General features: G+C 50.1%; 1 protein-coding gene across 2 annotated transcripts in view; it reads left to right on the plus strand.

The window, feature by feature from the left end:
- Positions 1-15596, plus strand: part of SPIRE1 (spire type actin nucleation factor 1) — a gene marked incomplete at its 3' end in the record, with an annotated part of 113990 nt that overhangs the window by 58133 nt on the left and 40261 nt on the right. For both annotated transcript variants that reach the window (XM_080714588.1, XM_080714589.1), the window contains exons 4-5: positions 961-1086; positions 13482-13559. In XM_080714588.1, the coding sequence (XP_080570714.1) occupies positions 961-1086; positions 13482-13559 (204 nt within the window). The remainder of the gene's footprint in view (positions 1-960; positions 1087-13481; positions 13560-15596) is intronic.

Raw genomic sequence — 15596 nt, forward strand, 5'->3', positions numbered from 1 at the left:
TTGGGAGCAGAGCCGTTTAGCGAGAGCCAGCACCGAGCAGCTGTAGAGACGGCCATAGCTGCTGAGTGGCACGCTTGCTTTGTCTGGCTGCCCTGCTGGCTCCGTGTCTCGGCTCTGGAGGGCTCTGGTGAGTGTTTGGGATCTTGTAAGTGTAGGGTCGTGCCTTCCACAGAGCCTCTCAACTTTTCTTTTCCTATTTGTTTCCCTCTTCTCCCCTTGTCTTACTGCTTTGGCTAGAGTTTCAAGTACTCTGTTGAGCAGGTGTGGTGCTCGTGGTCATCCTTGTTTTGTTCCTGATATTAAAGGGAATTATTTCTGCTTTTCTCTTCAGCATAATGCTGGCTTGAGTTTATCACAAAAGGTTTTATAATGTTGAAGTAGGTCCCTTCTGTCCCTAATTTCTTCAGGGGTGTGTGTGTGTGTGTGTGTGTGTGTGTGTGTGTGCGCGCGCGCGCGTGCGCATGCTCGTGTATCTGTTTTATTGGGGATTAAACCCAGAGGCGTTCTAACTTGGAGCTACACCCCCAGCCCAATTTTATTTCTTATTTGGACACAGAGTCTCGCTGGGTTGATGAGCATCTCGGTACTTGCTGAGGCTGTCCCCGAACCTGTTATCCTCCTGTCTCAGCTTCCCGAGTACAGGGCTTATAGCGTGTACCACCAAGCTCGGCCTCTTCAGCATTTTTATCCCTTTTTTTGGGGGGCGGTGCTGGGGGTGGAACCCAGAGGCATTCTGCTTTGGAGCTACACCCCAGCCCTGTTTTTTATTCTTTATTTTTTGGAACGGTCTCGCTGAGTTGCGGAGGGCCTCACTAAGTAGCCGAGGCTCTCCGAGAACCGCGATCCTCTGGTCTCAGCCTCCCGAGTGCCGGCTGGCGTTTTCATCATTTTATCGCGAAGGGTGTGGGTTTGTCGGGTGCCTTCTGTCTGTTGAGATGTCTCGTTTTTTGTCCTCTGTAGCTCTGTGCTGCGCACCTCCCCGCCGCGTCAGAGGCTCCGAACCACTATCAGGCCGTGTGCCGCGCACTCTTTGCAGAAACCATGGAGCTCTATACGTTCCTGGCAAAGATTAAGAGCGCGAAAGAGGTGGGTACTGTCGCTGCAGTATGTCCTGACACGGGAAAGCCAGCCCTGAATCTCCAGCGTGGCACCTAGGGTGACTTCCTGACTGCCGCCCATGCCTTGTTTTAACATGTGCGTTACCACCCTCCTGAGGGCGCCGGCAGTCGTTTAGGGATGAAGTGAATTAGGCACAATTACCTCTGTTTTCTCAAATAGGAACAGTGTGAATCATATTATAAAACAAAGATTTTCATTGGGTGTGGTGACACATGCTTATAATCCCAATACTCAGGAGGCTGAAACAAGAGGACCGCAGGTTTAAGGCCAGCCTCAGCTCCTTAGTGAGGCCCACTGCAGCACCCTGTTTCAAAAAATAAAATAGGGCTGGGGTGTAGCTCAGAGGTAGAATGCCCCTGGGTCCTAGTACCAAAAAGGAAAAAAAAAGATTTTCATAATCCTTCCAAATGAGAGGCGTGCGTTTGGCGTGCTCAGTTCCCGTGGTGCTCGCGTTTCCCTTCCTGACACTCGGCTGCCTTTCTGAAGCTTGTCAGCGCCTCTCCAGGAAGGCGAGGGACTCACTTTTGATTGTCTGTTGTGTAGTAGATTGAGTAAGGCCGTGGGCTGATATTTAGAGAACCCCAAGTCTTCTTGTAGGTATTTATTTAGTTAGTATGTATCAGCACCTGTGAGTTTTAAAAGCTGGAATGCCAGAGAAGGCTTGCCCGGCCTGGTAGGAGTGAGCAGCCTCGGCGGCAGTCAGGAAGTCACCCTAGGTGCCACACGTGCACGGGTAGAGCCCAGCGTCCTCGCCCCTCGCCACACACTGCTGACGCTCTGCCCTCGGTGATGGGCCAGCGAAAAGCTCTGCCTCGGATTTTCCTAATTTTATAAAATTGGGCCCAAGAAGGAAGTCATCAGCGGGGTAGAAGAGGGCAGCATCTGTGGCGGCTCCCGAGGGCGGAGCAGAGCGCGCACGTGGGCGCGGGCGTACCCCAGCCGCGGGGGAGCTCAGCAGAGGCCCCGCCACCCGCCCTGCCTGCACGCCAGGCCGCTTCTGGCCTTCCCGCCTGTGGGGTTAGCGCAGACAGTCCAGTGTCACCCCCACCCCGGCCTCCTCAGAAACCATTACGAGCTTAAGGAAGCTCAGGATTCGTACCTCTCTACTCCTGCCGGCTTTAAAACTTTCATTTGGCTCTTGATATAGACTTTGCAGATAGGCAAGCATATTCTCAAGAAGAGGCTTGAACATGATCAGGCTTATTGACTTTGCGTATATGTGTATATCTGTGGTCCTGGAGACTGAACCCAGAGGCATTCTACCTGAGATATCCCCCAGCCCTTCTTTACTTTTTGTTTTGAAGCAGGGTCTCCCTAGATTGCCGAGAGTCTCACCACGTTGCTGAGGCTGGTGTCTATCCTACCGCCCTCCTGTCTCAGCCTCCTAAGTCCTGGGGTTACAGGTGTGCACTGCTACACCTGGCTTCAACGTGTATTTCAATGAAAATCTCAAGAGTACAATAGGCAGGCAGGGCGCGGCCTGCACGCACCCGGGTCCCTGGGGCAGGCCAGCACGTGGCCCCAGGGACCTGGAGCCGGAGCTTTGACGGATGACAGCAGGGAGAGAAGCAGAGCCGCCAAGCCGAGGGGCCGCCGTCCTGGGAGGCGCCTGGCAGGCGGGGGCCTGGGGAGGCTGGAGATGGCCACTGGCGCTGCACGAACTCGCCCGGGCCGGGCACCAAGTGTGTGCCCTCAGTACACCGACCCACGCTGCCGCCTTTCCTTCACCCGTTTAGCATCTGTGGCTCTACGCTGAGGCACGGGGCTCCCAGCAGCTCGCGGCCCTCCTGATAGCAAGGCCGACACAGGCATGAACCTGCGCCCAGGGAAGGCTTCTCTCAGCAGTCACGGCTGATGAGGTCCTCCATTACAAGGCTCTGTCTTCAGTCTGGAAGTGCAGCTCCTCACCAGGAGCAGTGGTGCACGCCTGTAATCCCAGTACATGGGAGGCTGAGACGGGAGGATCACTGTTTCAAAATAAGAATAAAAAACATTGTTTGCCGGGCGTGGTGGCGCACGCTTGTAATCCCCGCGCTTGGGAGGCTGAGACAGGAGGATCGCACGGGTTCGAAGCCAGCCTCAGCTACTTAGTGAGGCTTTCCGCAACTTAGTGAGACCTTGTTTCCAAATAAAATATAAAAAAGATCTGGGAGTATAGCCCGGAGGTAGAAAGCTTCTTCTGGGTTCCACCCCCAGTACCACCAAAAAGAAAAACATTGGGCTGGCGTTGGCGCTCAGAGGCAGAATGCCCCTGGGTTCGATCCCCAGCATACAAAAGAAAAGAAAAGGAGCTCCTCTGTTTTTGCTTTGAGCCGCACACCTATAATCCCAGTACTTGGGATGCTGAGGCAGGAGGATTGCAGGTTTGCAACCAGCCTTAGTGAGACTTTTATCAACCTAGTAAGACCCTGTTTCAGTATAAAAATAAAATAAGTCTAGGGGTGTGGCTCAGGTGGAATGCCCCTGCCTTCGATCCCCAGTAACACACAGACTCACGCACGCACGCGCACATGCGCACACGCACGCACAACAGAGAGCAGGGGATTACCCCACCCTGCCCCTGGACTGGGCCCTGAAACAGCATTAGCTTTCAAAACGCACAGGTGCTGATACCTGCTGTGCCCGGTGTCTAGAAGGGGGTTACTTCAAATGCTGATGACACTTGCTTCATCTGGGTAAGCTTGAAATCTTAGAATTTTCCTAATGATCTATAAGTTACACAATGCTGTTAAAGAGTAGGTTACATCCAGCGCTTTTCCTGTAAATCCTTTATTATTATTTGTTTTGTTTATTTTTATTCTTGTGCTAAGGATTGAACTCAGGGTCATTCTACCTCTAAGTCACACCTCTCAGCACTTCTTTTTTTTTTTTTTACCTCTCAGCACTTCTAATGTTTTTGTTTTGAAACAGAGTCTCATTAGGTTGCTGAGAGGCTTGCTGTGTTGCTAAGTCTGTCCTCGAACCTGTGATCCTCCTTTTATAACCTCCACAGCACTAGAATTAGAGGTGTATGCATACCCACTATATCCAACCTACGGTTCTCAGCCCCCCCGCCCCTGGGCTGTGAGTCCAAGGGACGAACCTGGGCCCTTGAGCATAGTGGGCAGGCATTCCCCACTGAACTACATCTTTAGCCCTTTAGGTTTTCTTTTTAAAATGCATGCATTTTTCTGGGCGTGGTGGGCACGCTTGTCATCCCTGCACTTGGGAGGCGGAGACAGGAGGATCGCGCAGGTTCGAAGCCAGCCTCACTGGCTTAAGAGACCCTGTTTCCAAATAAAATATAAAAATAGATCTGGAAGTGTAGCCCAGAGGTAGAAGGGTTTCCAGGAACCCCAGTACCACCAAAAAAAAGTAAATAAAGTAATAAATGCATGCATTTTACACTGGGCGTGGTGGCGAGGTGTAGCTCGGAGGTAGAATGCCCCTGGGTTCTATCCCCAGTACCACAAAAAATAATAATAATAACAATAAAATGCATGCATTATTTGACCATAGACCAATTTCTCATTCCATTTTACTTGAAAATTAGAAATATACAGCATTTCGCCGGGCGTGGTGGGCACGCTTGTAATCCCCGCGCTTGGGAGGCTGAGACAGGAGGACTGCACGGGTTCGAAGCCAGCCTCGGCTACTGAGTGAGGCTCCCAGCAACTTAGTGAGACCCTGTTTCCAAATCAAGTATAAAATAGGTCTGGGAGTGTAGCCCGGAGGTAGAAAGCCCCTGGGTTCCACCCCCAGTACCACCAAAAAAAAAAAAAAAAGAAATAGACAGCATTTCGAAATCCTCCTCAGGGCTCTTCTGCTCTGTTTCCAGGTGATCGGACATTCACTTTGAGTGGACAGCTTTATAAAACTGATGGGATTTCAACCGGCGTGGTGGGCGCGCTTGTAATCCCAGCACTCGGGAGGCTGAGACCATAGGATCGTGGTTTGCGGACAGCCTCAGCTCCTTAGTGAGGTCCTTTGCAACTCAGTGAGACCCGGTTTCAAAATAAAGAATTAAAAATAGGGCTGAGGTAAGCCGAGCATGGGGCGCACGCTTGTAATCCAAGTACTTGGGAGGCTGAGGCAGGAGGATCGCGCAGGTTAGAAGCCAGCCTCAGCTACTTACTGAGACTCTGTTTCCTAATAAAACATATACAAAAAAAAAAAAAAATAGGTCTGGGAATATAGCCTGGAGGTAGAAAGCCCCTGGGTTCCATCCCCAGTACCAAAAAAAAAAAAATAGGGCTGGGGTGTAGCTTGGAGGTAGAAGGCCCCTGGGTTCCATCCCCAGCACTGCACACACACAGTACTGCACACACACAGTAGCAGTATTCTAATGTTTTGATTTTTCCAAATGTGTAAAGGATTCTCTCCTATTTGTGCCTTTGTTTCAAAACATCACATTCTTGCTTTAATAAAATCATAGGGTGGGAGGATGAATTCTAGAAGCCAAATTAAAGCAATTTTATCATTAGCTGCAAATTTTTCACCAGATACCAACATTACAGGGTAAGGAGATAAATTAGAAATAAACATGGCTCATTATGAATTTTTCAAATGATTATATGAAGCCAGATGCAGTGGCTAGCACGGGAGGATCACAGGCTTGAGACCAGCCTTGGCAACTTAGCTAGACCAGTTTTCAAAATAAAAGATAAAATAGGGCTAGTGCGTAACTCAGAAGTAAAACATTCCAGGATTCAATCCTCAGTACCATAAAAAAAATTATATGAGTAAGTTTTATGCTGTATACCCACAATAACTACTGAGAAACTTTATTAAGTGATTTACATAATTATTTCAATTAGTCCTATGCAAGAAATAATTTCATGATGAATCTTTGAGCTCAGTTTATCTTTTTTTTTTTATGGTACTGGGGTGGAACCCAGGGACTTTTCTGCTGCCGGGCTATACTCCCAGACCTACTTTTTATATTTCATTTGGAAACAGGGTCTCACTAAGTTGCCGAGAGCCTCACTAAGTAGCTGAGGCTGGCTTTGAACCTGTGTGATCCTCCTGTCTCAGCCTCCCAAACACTGAGATTACAAGTGTGCGCCGCCACACCCGGCTCAGTTTATCTTAAATAAGATTATTTATAAGATATCTTTGTGAAATGGAATAGTACATATATGTATATAAAGTATATTCTGTTACTAGGAGAGCATTTTTTGGAATTAACTAGATTCATGAATCAGTTTTGGTCTGTGCTTTAAGTCATATAACCACATTTTATCATCAGCAGATTGGTTCGGAAAAAAGCAGATGTAAGTATTTCCCATCTCATCATCTCTTATCAGACCAGCAGGCAAATCCAGCCGGGTCCCAGTGCGCACGTCTGCGTGTGGCGTGGTCGACGTGGAACTCTTCTGCCTGCCAGACCTAGAGGGCTGCAGCCACGCCTGTCTTGCACACGTGCCGAGTGTAGTGTAGTGAGCACTCTCACGCCCTGGCCTGTCTCCCGCGTGCCTAGCACCTCCAGCAGTACAGAGTGTGGTTTTTAAGCTCCCTGGAAACTTCTTGCTAGACCTGAGCGGGCTTGATTCCCTCCAGGGGGGTGCGCCACGCCTTGTGCCCGTTCCGACAGTGCCCTGCACCTGCGGCTCCTGGCGGGTTGCGGCTCTGTAGTGGACCTCGGTGGCATGCGGGATGCTCCCCTCGCCAGCTGCTGCCCTCTAGCTCTGCCCACTCTGTCCTTGTTCAGATGGGTCAGGAGAGTTTACCTAGACGATGTGGGCATGCTGATCCGCGTGCCCATGCACAGAGAGCCAGAGAGTGTTAAGTGGTTAACAGTAGAAACGGTGATTTCTAAAATGAAGGGGATTTAATTTTTAAAGTGGCTTGTGTACATGAACTGATGTTGAAACCACACAAATGAATTAAAATTATTTTCTGAGCATGTGACACCCTTGTGATTCAGAATAGGTTTTGTTTGTTTTAAGACGCCAGGAGCCAGAAAATGTTGGCACTGAGCAGTTATTGGTAGCTTGAGAACGTCATGTCGGAAGAGAGAGAGTTCATTGCTGTGCGGGTGCTCCCAATTAGAGCTCACCAGACTCCCAGCTCGGCTGGCATCTGTTATTACATTTGTGCAAGCAAAAAAAAAACAAAAAAAACTCATTAGCCAAGCTAGAGTCGCCAGAAGCTTGTCTGGAGCAGGGAGCTGTGTAACTTACTAGGTAACTCATGTGTTTGCCCTGCTAAGTAGAAGAGCCAGGGTTTCTAGTAACATTTGACCAAGCAGTTACAGGTTCCAGCTGCGGAGGCAGGTCTTGATTTCACGAAGAGGCCCAAATGAAATAGAACAAGTATTACATAATTAGTCAATATTAACAAAATAGTCAAATGTTTTCTGATGGAAAATGGTGTTTTTTTGTTTTGTTTTGATTTTTTTCCAGTACTGACTGGGGACTGAACCCAGGGGCATTCTACCTCTGAGCTACACCTCTAGCCCTATTTTATTCTTTATTTTGAGACAGGGTCTCACTGAGTTGCAGAGGGCCTCACACTGGCCGTGAACCTGTAATCCTCCTGTCTCAGACTCCCAAGTACTGGGATTACAAACGTGCGTCACCACGCCCAGTGGGAAAAAGATTTTTACAATCCAATCCACATATTCATTGGCTCATAACATCTGCTATCTACTAAACGATTTGAGGGGGGCTGCATGCAGATTTCTTCTGTATTATTTTATGTGAAATAACAAATCCAGGAGGTAGTTGTTTTATCTACACTTTACAGATGAGAAAATCAGTTGAGAATTAAAGCCATTAAATAATACACCAGAATTACTCAGCTGGGAAGTATCTGAAGCACCGTGTTTCTATTGTTCGCAAGAAAAAACAAAAAACAGGACCAAGCTGGGCGTGGTGGCGCCCGCTTGTAATCCCAGCACTCGGGAGGCTGAGACAGGAGGATAGGGGTTCGCGGACAGCCTCAGCTACTTAGTGAGGCTCTCTGCAACTCAGTGAGACTCTGTTTCAAAATAAAGAATAAAAAATAGGGCTGAGGGTGTTGCTCGGAGGTAGAATGTCCCTGGGTTCCACCCCAGTACTACAAAAAAAAGGAGGAGGAGGAAAGGAAGGAAAGAAGGAAAAGGAAAGGAAGAAAAAAGAAATACAACCATTCACTTAAACTTTCGCCACTATTATCAAGAGCAGGTGTTTTTTCCTAGCAGCAGGGGTTGGGGATGTGGGCCCAGCACAGTAAAGGTAGAGCTGCACTGATTAGGCAGTGGAGGCAGAGTGAGAGCAGAGGTGGATGGAGCAGCGAGGCGTGGCATGGTGGGCAGGGCCGCACTGGGACTGAGCACACCGGCTGCTGCTTCTCACATTCCTCTGTCGCCAGAGCTGGGTGCATAGAGAAGAGGAGACGGAGGCCAGAGTAAGACACCGCAGGACTCTAGCCATCGCTGAGGCCCAGAGAGCAAAGCTCCGAGTCTGACCCCAAATGGCAGCATCGTTCAGATTGTTATGTCCCAACCAGACAGGCCTTGATGGGACCAGTCACAGGCAGGGGGCCAGTACCGGCTCGGCCCAGACTTCATTTATGCTTCCTGAGCTGGGTTTCCTGTTAGCCTCCGTGGCCGGGCCTGGGTGGCTCCGTCTTGCTGGGCTTAGCTGCCTTGCCTGGTAGGCATGCTGCTGGGAGAGGCCCTGCTCTGTTCGCCCCAGAGGGGGCCTGCAAAGAAAGCCTATGCTCCTGTCTTGTCCCTAGGCTTTTAGCCGAGGGTTGTCTTCAAGGACATCGCCGGGCTCCTCCCTCAACTCCACACAGGCCCACAAGACACGGAGTCATGACTTCCATTTATTGGCATATGGCTCTTTCAGTGGAAGGTTAGGGAGGGTTCATTGGTTCACACTAGTGAGCAGCCTGAGGGCACAGCCTATATAAGATGGGCCCCAGGACAGGGTCTCCTGGGGCGTGGGATGCTGAGGCTGTGAACTTGAGATCCTCCCATTTCAGCGTCCCAAGAACGGGGATTACAATCCCGTGCCACCATGCCCAGCTTTAAAGGTAACTTTTATTAAAGAGCCATTGAAGCTGGGGGTGGTGGCACACACTTGTGATCCCAGCATTTGGGAGGCTGAGACAGGAGGATCGTGGTTTTCGGACAGCCTCAGTGAGGCCCTTTGCAACTCAGTGAGACCTTGTTTCAAAATAAAGAATAAAAAATCAGAGCCGGGCGCGGTGGTGCACGCTTGTCATTCTAGCGCTTGAGGGTCTGAGACAGGAGGATCGCAGAGGTTTGAAGCCAGCCTCAGCTACTTGGTGAGGCTCTCAGCAACTTAGTGAGACCCTGTTTCCAAATAAAGTATAAAAATAGGTCTGGGAGTATAGCCCGGAGGTAAAAAAAAAAATAAAAAATAAAAACCTGGGTTTCACCCACAGTACCACAAAAAAATAAAAAATCAGGCTGGGGGTGTAGCTCAGAGGTAGAATGCCCTGGGTTCCACCTCCAGTACCATAAACAAACAAACAATAAAGAGCTATTGAAGAGATTTAAGCATTTAAACATTTTTAGTTGAAAGTGGTGTGTGTGTGTGTGTGTGTGTGTGTGTGTGTGTGTGTGTGTGTGTGTTACTGGGAATGGAACCCAGGGGCATTCTACCTCTGAGCTAGACCCTCAGCCCTGTTTTATTTATTATTTTTTTATTTTTTGGTGGTACTGGGGATGGAACCCATCTACCTCCAGGCTACACTCCCAGACTTTTTTTTTTTTTTATCTTTTTTATTTGGAAACAGGGTCTCTTAAACCAGCGAGACTGGCTTCGAACTTGTGCGATCCTCCTGTCTTTGCCTCCCAAGCGCAGAGATTACAAGCGTGCGCCACCACGCCTGGCTTTATTTTTAATTTTTAAACAGGGTCTCGCTAAGTTGTGGAGGGCCTTGCTGCATTGCTGAGGCTGGCCTCAAATGTGTGCTCCTCCTGTCTCAGGCTTCCAAGTACTGGGATTACAGGCTGGAAGTGTCTTAATTTGCTTACTGAGCATATGTTAACTAAATAGCAACCAGGTGCAGGACACCATTCTGGAGATTTGACAGTGAGACAAAGTACATTAAAGTTGCTTCTCTCTGGGGAAGATAGACAGTCAGCATAACTAAGTAAACCCTACAGGTGGCTCAAAGGCAGGATGTGCTTCAGAAGAGGATGCAGACTGGAGGATCGCTAGTGGCCAGGGCCAGGGCTTGGGATTTGGTCAGGGGAGCCGCCATGGAGAAGGTGGTTTGAGCGAGCGCCTGGAGGAGGCAGTGGCTGGCTCTTTGGTTGGCAGCACTCCAGGAGGAGGGCAGCAGCGCCCATCCTCAGCCCATAGGGGGTGCTGTTGCAGGCCAGAGGCCGCCCCCTTAGATCCAGTCTCCTTCACTGCTTCAACTGCAAGAGGCTAGAGGGAAGGCTCTTTTAAGTCAGCAAAATAATAAACACTTCAAGTTACTTTTTTTGTTTTTTGTTTGTTTGTTTTGTTTTTGTGGTACTGGAGTTCCTGGAAGCCCTTCTACCTCCGGGCTACACTCCCAGACCTATTTTATATTTTTTTATTTGGAAACAGGGTGTCAAGCCAGAGTGGCTGGCTTCAAACCTGGTGATCCTTCTGTCTCCGCCTCCCAAGCGCGGGGATGACAATTTACAAGCACGCGCCACCACACATGCTAGTTACTTACTCCTTTCGATGCAGCCTGGCTGGTAACACCAGAGGAACAAAGTCACCACGTCTCTCCCTCCTGAGTTACGGTTTGTTTGCTTAGCAGATGCAAGGAACTGTTCCGGGCCCCTTCTCTGTGCTAAGCAGTGTGAGTCAGGGACAGGCAGCTCAGAGAGGGCGCTGCAGACCAGGCGGGCCAAGGAGCGGGGTCTCACGTCACCTCCCAGGGGTCTGCTCTGTTCAGACAGCAGTGAAGCACACTCCTAAATACCCAGAAGTACTTTTTTTCTCTAGGGAGAGAAAAAAAATGCATTATTTATACCATGTTTTCTTTCTGTTTTTGGAACTGGGTATTGAACCCGTGGACATTCTACCTCTGAACTATACCCCAAGCCATGTTTTTTAATTCTTTATTTTGAAACGGGTGTCACTAAGTTGCAAAGGACCTCACTGAGTAGCTGAGGCTGGCAGCTAACCCGCACCCTCTGCCTCAGCCTCCCCAGTACCAGGACTACAGGCCTGCGCCACGCCCGGCCTGGCCATGTTCAATCAGTCAGAGGAATTTTCCTGCAGTAACATGGCTTTACATCATTGAATACAGAGAAGCAGGTGGTGGCGTCCTGGTTCTGCAGATAGCTGAGATGAGGAAGCTAAAAATAAGTGGCTGAGAAGATTTTGATTTGCATTCCCATCTGAAGCTGGCGGGTTCTCGCGGCCTTTAAGCTTGGTCTGAGCACAGGCAGGCACACGCTCAGCAGGAAGCAAAGCGTCTTAGGTTGAATCGCTGTGCGTAGGAATGATGGACCGTAACTTTATAATTAATATACGACTGTTTAGAGTGCATGTGTTGGTGGGCGTGGTGGTGCGCGCTTGTCATCCCAGCATTCGGGAGGCTGACACCGGAGGATTGTGGTTTGTGGACAGCCTCGGCTACTTAGTGAGGCCTTTGCAACTCAGTGAGATGCTGTTTCAAAATAAAAGATAAAAAATACAGCTGGGGCCGGGCGTGGTGGGCATGCTTGTAATCCCAGCACTTGGGAGGCGGAGACAGGAGGATCGCACAGGTTCAAAGCCAGCCTCAGCTACTCAGTGCGGCTCTCAGCAACTCAGACCCTGTTTCCAAGTCGAGTGCATATGTCGAATTGAGGCAGCTCAACTGGAATTTATTCATTAAGTTATTTGATAAATTTGTATCGAGTCAAAAAGTGCCAAGCTTCTGTTAGCTTCTGAAGATGGAATTCCGCCTTAGGAAGTCTAGAGTGGAGGTAGAGAACAGCGCCAGCGCTGTGTCAGGAAGGCCGGGGAGGGTGGGACGGATGGCTCCTCTGAAGAACTGTGGCTTTTGAGGGAAGAGGGGAAGCGAGACAGTGGAGCAGTCGGGGTGAGGACGGAGCGCCAGGCGGAGGCCGCTTCAGAGTCCACTCACAAGAGGGCGCGAGGCGTCGGGTGGGTGAAGCAGCGTCCATGGGTTTGAGGAATCCAGCGGCGTGGTCGTGTGCCCCTGTAATTCCAATACTTGGGAGTCTGAGACAGAAGGATCGCAGATCGGAGGCCAGCCCTCAGTAACTTAGGCCCTGTTTCCAAATAAAAGTAAAATTGGGATGAGGATGTAGCTCCCAGGTAGAAAGCCCCTGGGTTCCATCCCCAGTAAAACACACACACAATGATGAATGGAATATGGGGTTGAAAGAGAAGGAACTCTTACTACAGCTTAGATGCTGTGAATTAACATTGTTTAACCACAGCCGGAAAAGACACTGGCGTGAGCTGTCTCCATCCACCCCTCAGTAAGACTATGTCCATTGTAATTGACTTAGAACTTACAGAGGACGCTGGAATTCTACTCAGCCGTAAACAAGGACAAAATTGTGTCATTTACACGTAGGAAAATGGGTGGAGCTAGAGACTGTTGTGCTAGGTGAGATCAGCCAGGCTCAGGTCGAGTCTTCGGTTCTCCCAGGAAGTAGATAGGAAACCCGAGGAACTCAGGTAATATGGAGGGCCCTGCAAAGTGGAGGAGAAGGTCGGGGACGGGAGTTAGGGAGGGCGGTCAAGAGGGCTGGGAAGGGTGCGCTGGGCCAGCTTGATGCAGTGCGAAGGCACCGGGGTAGGAGGGAGAGCTGGGCGTAGAGGCCGCGGCCAGGAGCTGCGTGCATGGCGCTGCGCCTCACTCACGCACACTCAAAAGGCGGTTTTTACAAGCTGCACAGATGAGCAGGCCCACTCCACCACCTTTCGTGGGAGCCTCGTGAGGTGGCCACCCGTAGTGCTCTCTGGAGGAAACTGTGGGAGGTGGCTACCCGCAGTGCTCCCTGGAGGAGCCTCGTGGGAGGTGGCCACCCGCAGTGCTCCCTGGAGGGACCTTGTGGGAGGTGGCCACCCGCAGTGCTCCCTGGAGGGGCCTCGTGGGAGGTGGCCACCCGTAGTGCTCCCTGGAGGGGCCTCGTGGGAGGTGGCCACCCGCAGTGCTCCCTGGAGGAGCCTCGTGGGAGGTGGCTACCCACAATGCTCCCTGGAGGAACCTCGTGAGAGGTGGCCACCCGCAGTGCTCCCTGGAGGAGCCTCGTGGGAGGTGGCCACCCGCAGTGCTCCCTGGAGGAGCCTCGTGGGAGGTGGCCACCCGCAGTGCTCCCTGGAGGAGCCTCGTGGGAGGTGGCCACCCGTAGTGCTCCCTGGAGGGAGGACAGCTTAGTGAAGTGCCCACACCTGTGTCCTCTGTGTTCTAACTGGTAGAATCTTAAGAAGATTCAAGAAATGGAGAAGACGGATGAGTCCAGCGCAGACCTAGAGGAGCTGAAGAACACTGACTGGGTGAGGCGCGCGACGCACTTTGGGTCGCTCAGGGTCTGCAGCTCGTGTGAGTTGGAACCCTGTAAATCTGAATTCAGCCTTAGGTACGAGCAAACACCTATTCCAATGCCTAGAAGGTTTCTTACTACAACCACCCTCGATGTCTCGGAATTTGGGTGTCTTAAAACAAAACATTTTAAATTATACTAATACCTTAACATACTTTTATATCAAAGTAAAAACTCTCTTCAAGATTAGGAGTGAAATTATGGTGTGCTACACTCATCTATCTTATGGACAGTTACTGGATCGGGTCCTGGGGCTCAGCAGCTAAGTGAGACCTGTTTAAAAATAAAAAAGACCAGGTTGTAGCTTGGAGATAGAATATTCCTGGATTCAACCCTTAGTACCTAACAACAACCAAAAATGAGGCTCAAAATAAGTTGTCTATATTGGCTTAAAAGCTAGTGTTGTCATTTTAGAGTAATACCAATCATCGGCCAGGCATCATGTGCACACCTACAATCCCAGTACTTGGGAGGTGGACACAGGAGGACTGCAGGTTTGTGGCCAACCTCAGCAACTAGTGAGGCCTTCTGCAACTTTGAGACCCTGTTTCAAACTAAAATAGGGTTGGGGATGTAGCTCAGAGGTAGAAGGCCCTGGACTCAGACCCCAGTGCCCCCCACACAGAAGAATAATAGCGATGCCCATTTCCCTCTACATACGGTACTGCTCTGGTAGCATTGCTCAAGGTGCATTTCATTTTGGCCAATAAAATCCTTTTATATGTCCTCCTAGTCATTGAAGCCGGACAGTTAACTCTAGGTATTCAAAAGTTAGCAGCTAGAATATTGGAACTAAAAGTTTCTTAAGAAAAGTCAGCGTCACACCGGGCTGAGTAGCAGTGTTCTATCTGCTAAAGTAGGGAATGAGACCTGAGGTTATATGGCAAGGGAGTAAAATGGCCGGAGGAGAATATGTGAGCACGGTGTGGTGCACGTGTGAGCCGGCCACCGAGGAGACCGAGGCCACAGACTGAAGGCCGTCCCGGCAACTTAGTAAGATCCTTGTCTCTAGGACAAATAGTAAGTCAGCGCTTGCCTGGCATGTGTGAGGCTCTGGGTTTCCTCCCTAGCTGAGGAAGGAAGAAGAGAAGGGAGATTCTTAACATATTTCAGATTAAGTGCTTTTATGTAAGTCTCTGTCTCAGAGATCGGGAAGCTGAGAAAAAGCAACTGAAAAATCTATGAATAAAACTGTGATTAAATAACGTTTATAAGGGTAACCGTGGCATAAAACTTGATATTTTTAGCATATTCTAGTTACAGAGCAGTTATCAACTGTTTTCTCAGCAAGTCGCAAGTACCTTTTTTTTTTTAATTGGTGGGGAAACTAGGGCTCAGAAAAGTAAAGTCTCATTTGTACGTCAAGTAACCGCCCGGTGGAGTGGTGACCGCTCCACCACGGTACTGCTACGGAACGCTGAGCGTGCCGCGGAAGGACCGCGCAGCTCCTGGCAGCACTCCCGGGGCCTCCTTGCCCTGGCCAAGGCCAGTCCTGCTGGCGGTTTTCATGGCAAAGGGAAACATGCAGGCCGAGCACGCCTCTGGCCTCATCACAGCCCCCATTGCTCCAGAGGCCACGCCAGTCATAAGGCCGAAGCTGCAGTCAGGATGTGGGAAGCGTGCCCTCTGTGGGCATAGTCCAAGGCAGGGGCCGGGCTTGTCCACCACAGCAGCGGCGGGCTGCGTGCCAGCTGCCTCGCTACCCATCTTGTAGTATCCTAAGACACAGTTTTGTTTTGTTTTTTTGCAGTACTGAGGATGGAACCCAGGGGCATTTGACCTTTGAGCTACACTCCCAGCCCGATTTTTATTCTTTATTTTGCAAGAGGGTCTCACTGAGTTGCAAGGGCCTCACTAAGTAGCTGAGGCTGTCCACGAACTGCGATCCTCCGGTCTCAGCCTCCCGAATGCTGGGGTGACGAGCGTGCCCACCACGCCCGGCTCTAAGGCACAGTTTTTTAAGTCGGCACGCTCAGTGTTTTATAATCCG

The sequence above is a fragment of the Muscardinus avellanarius genome (assembly GCF_963383645.1).
Source record: "Muscardinus avellanarius genome assembly, chromosome: 17".
Lineage (NCBI taxonomy): Eukaryota > Metazoa > Chordata > Mammalia > Rodentia > Gliridae > Muscardinus > Muscardinus avellanarius.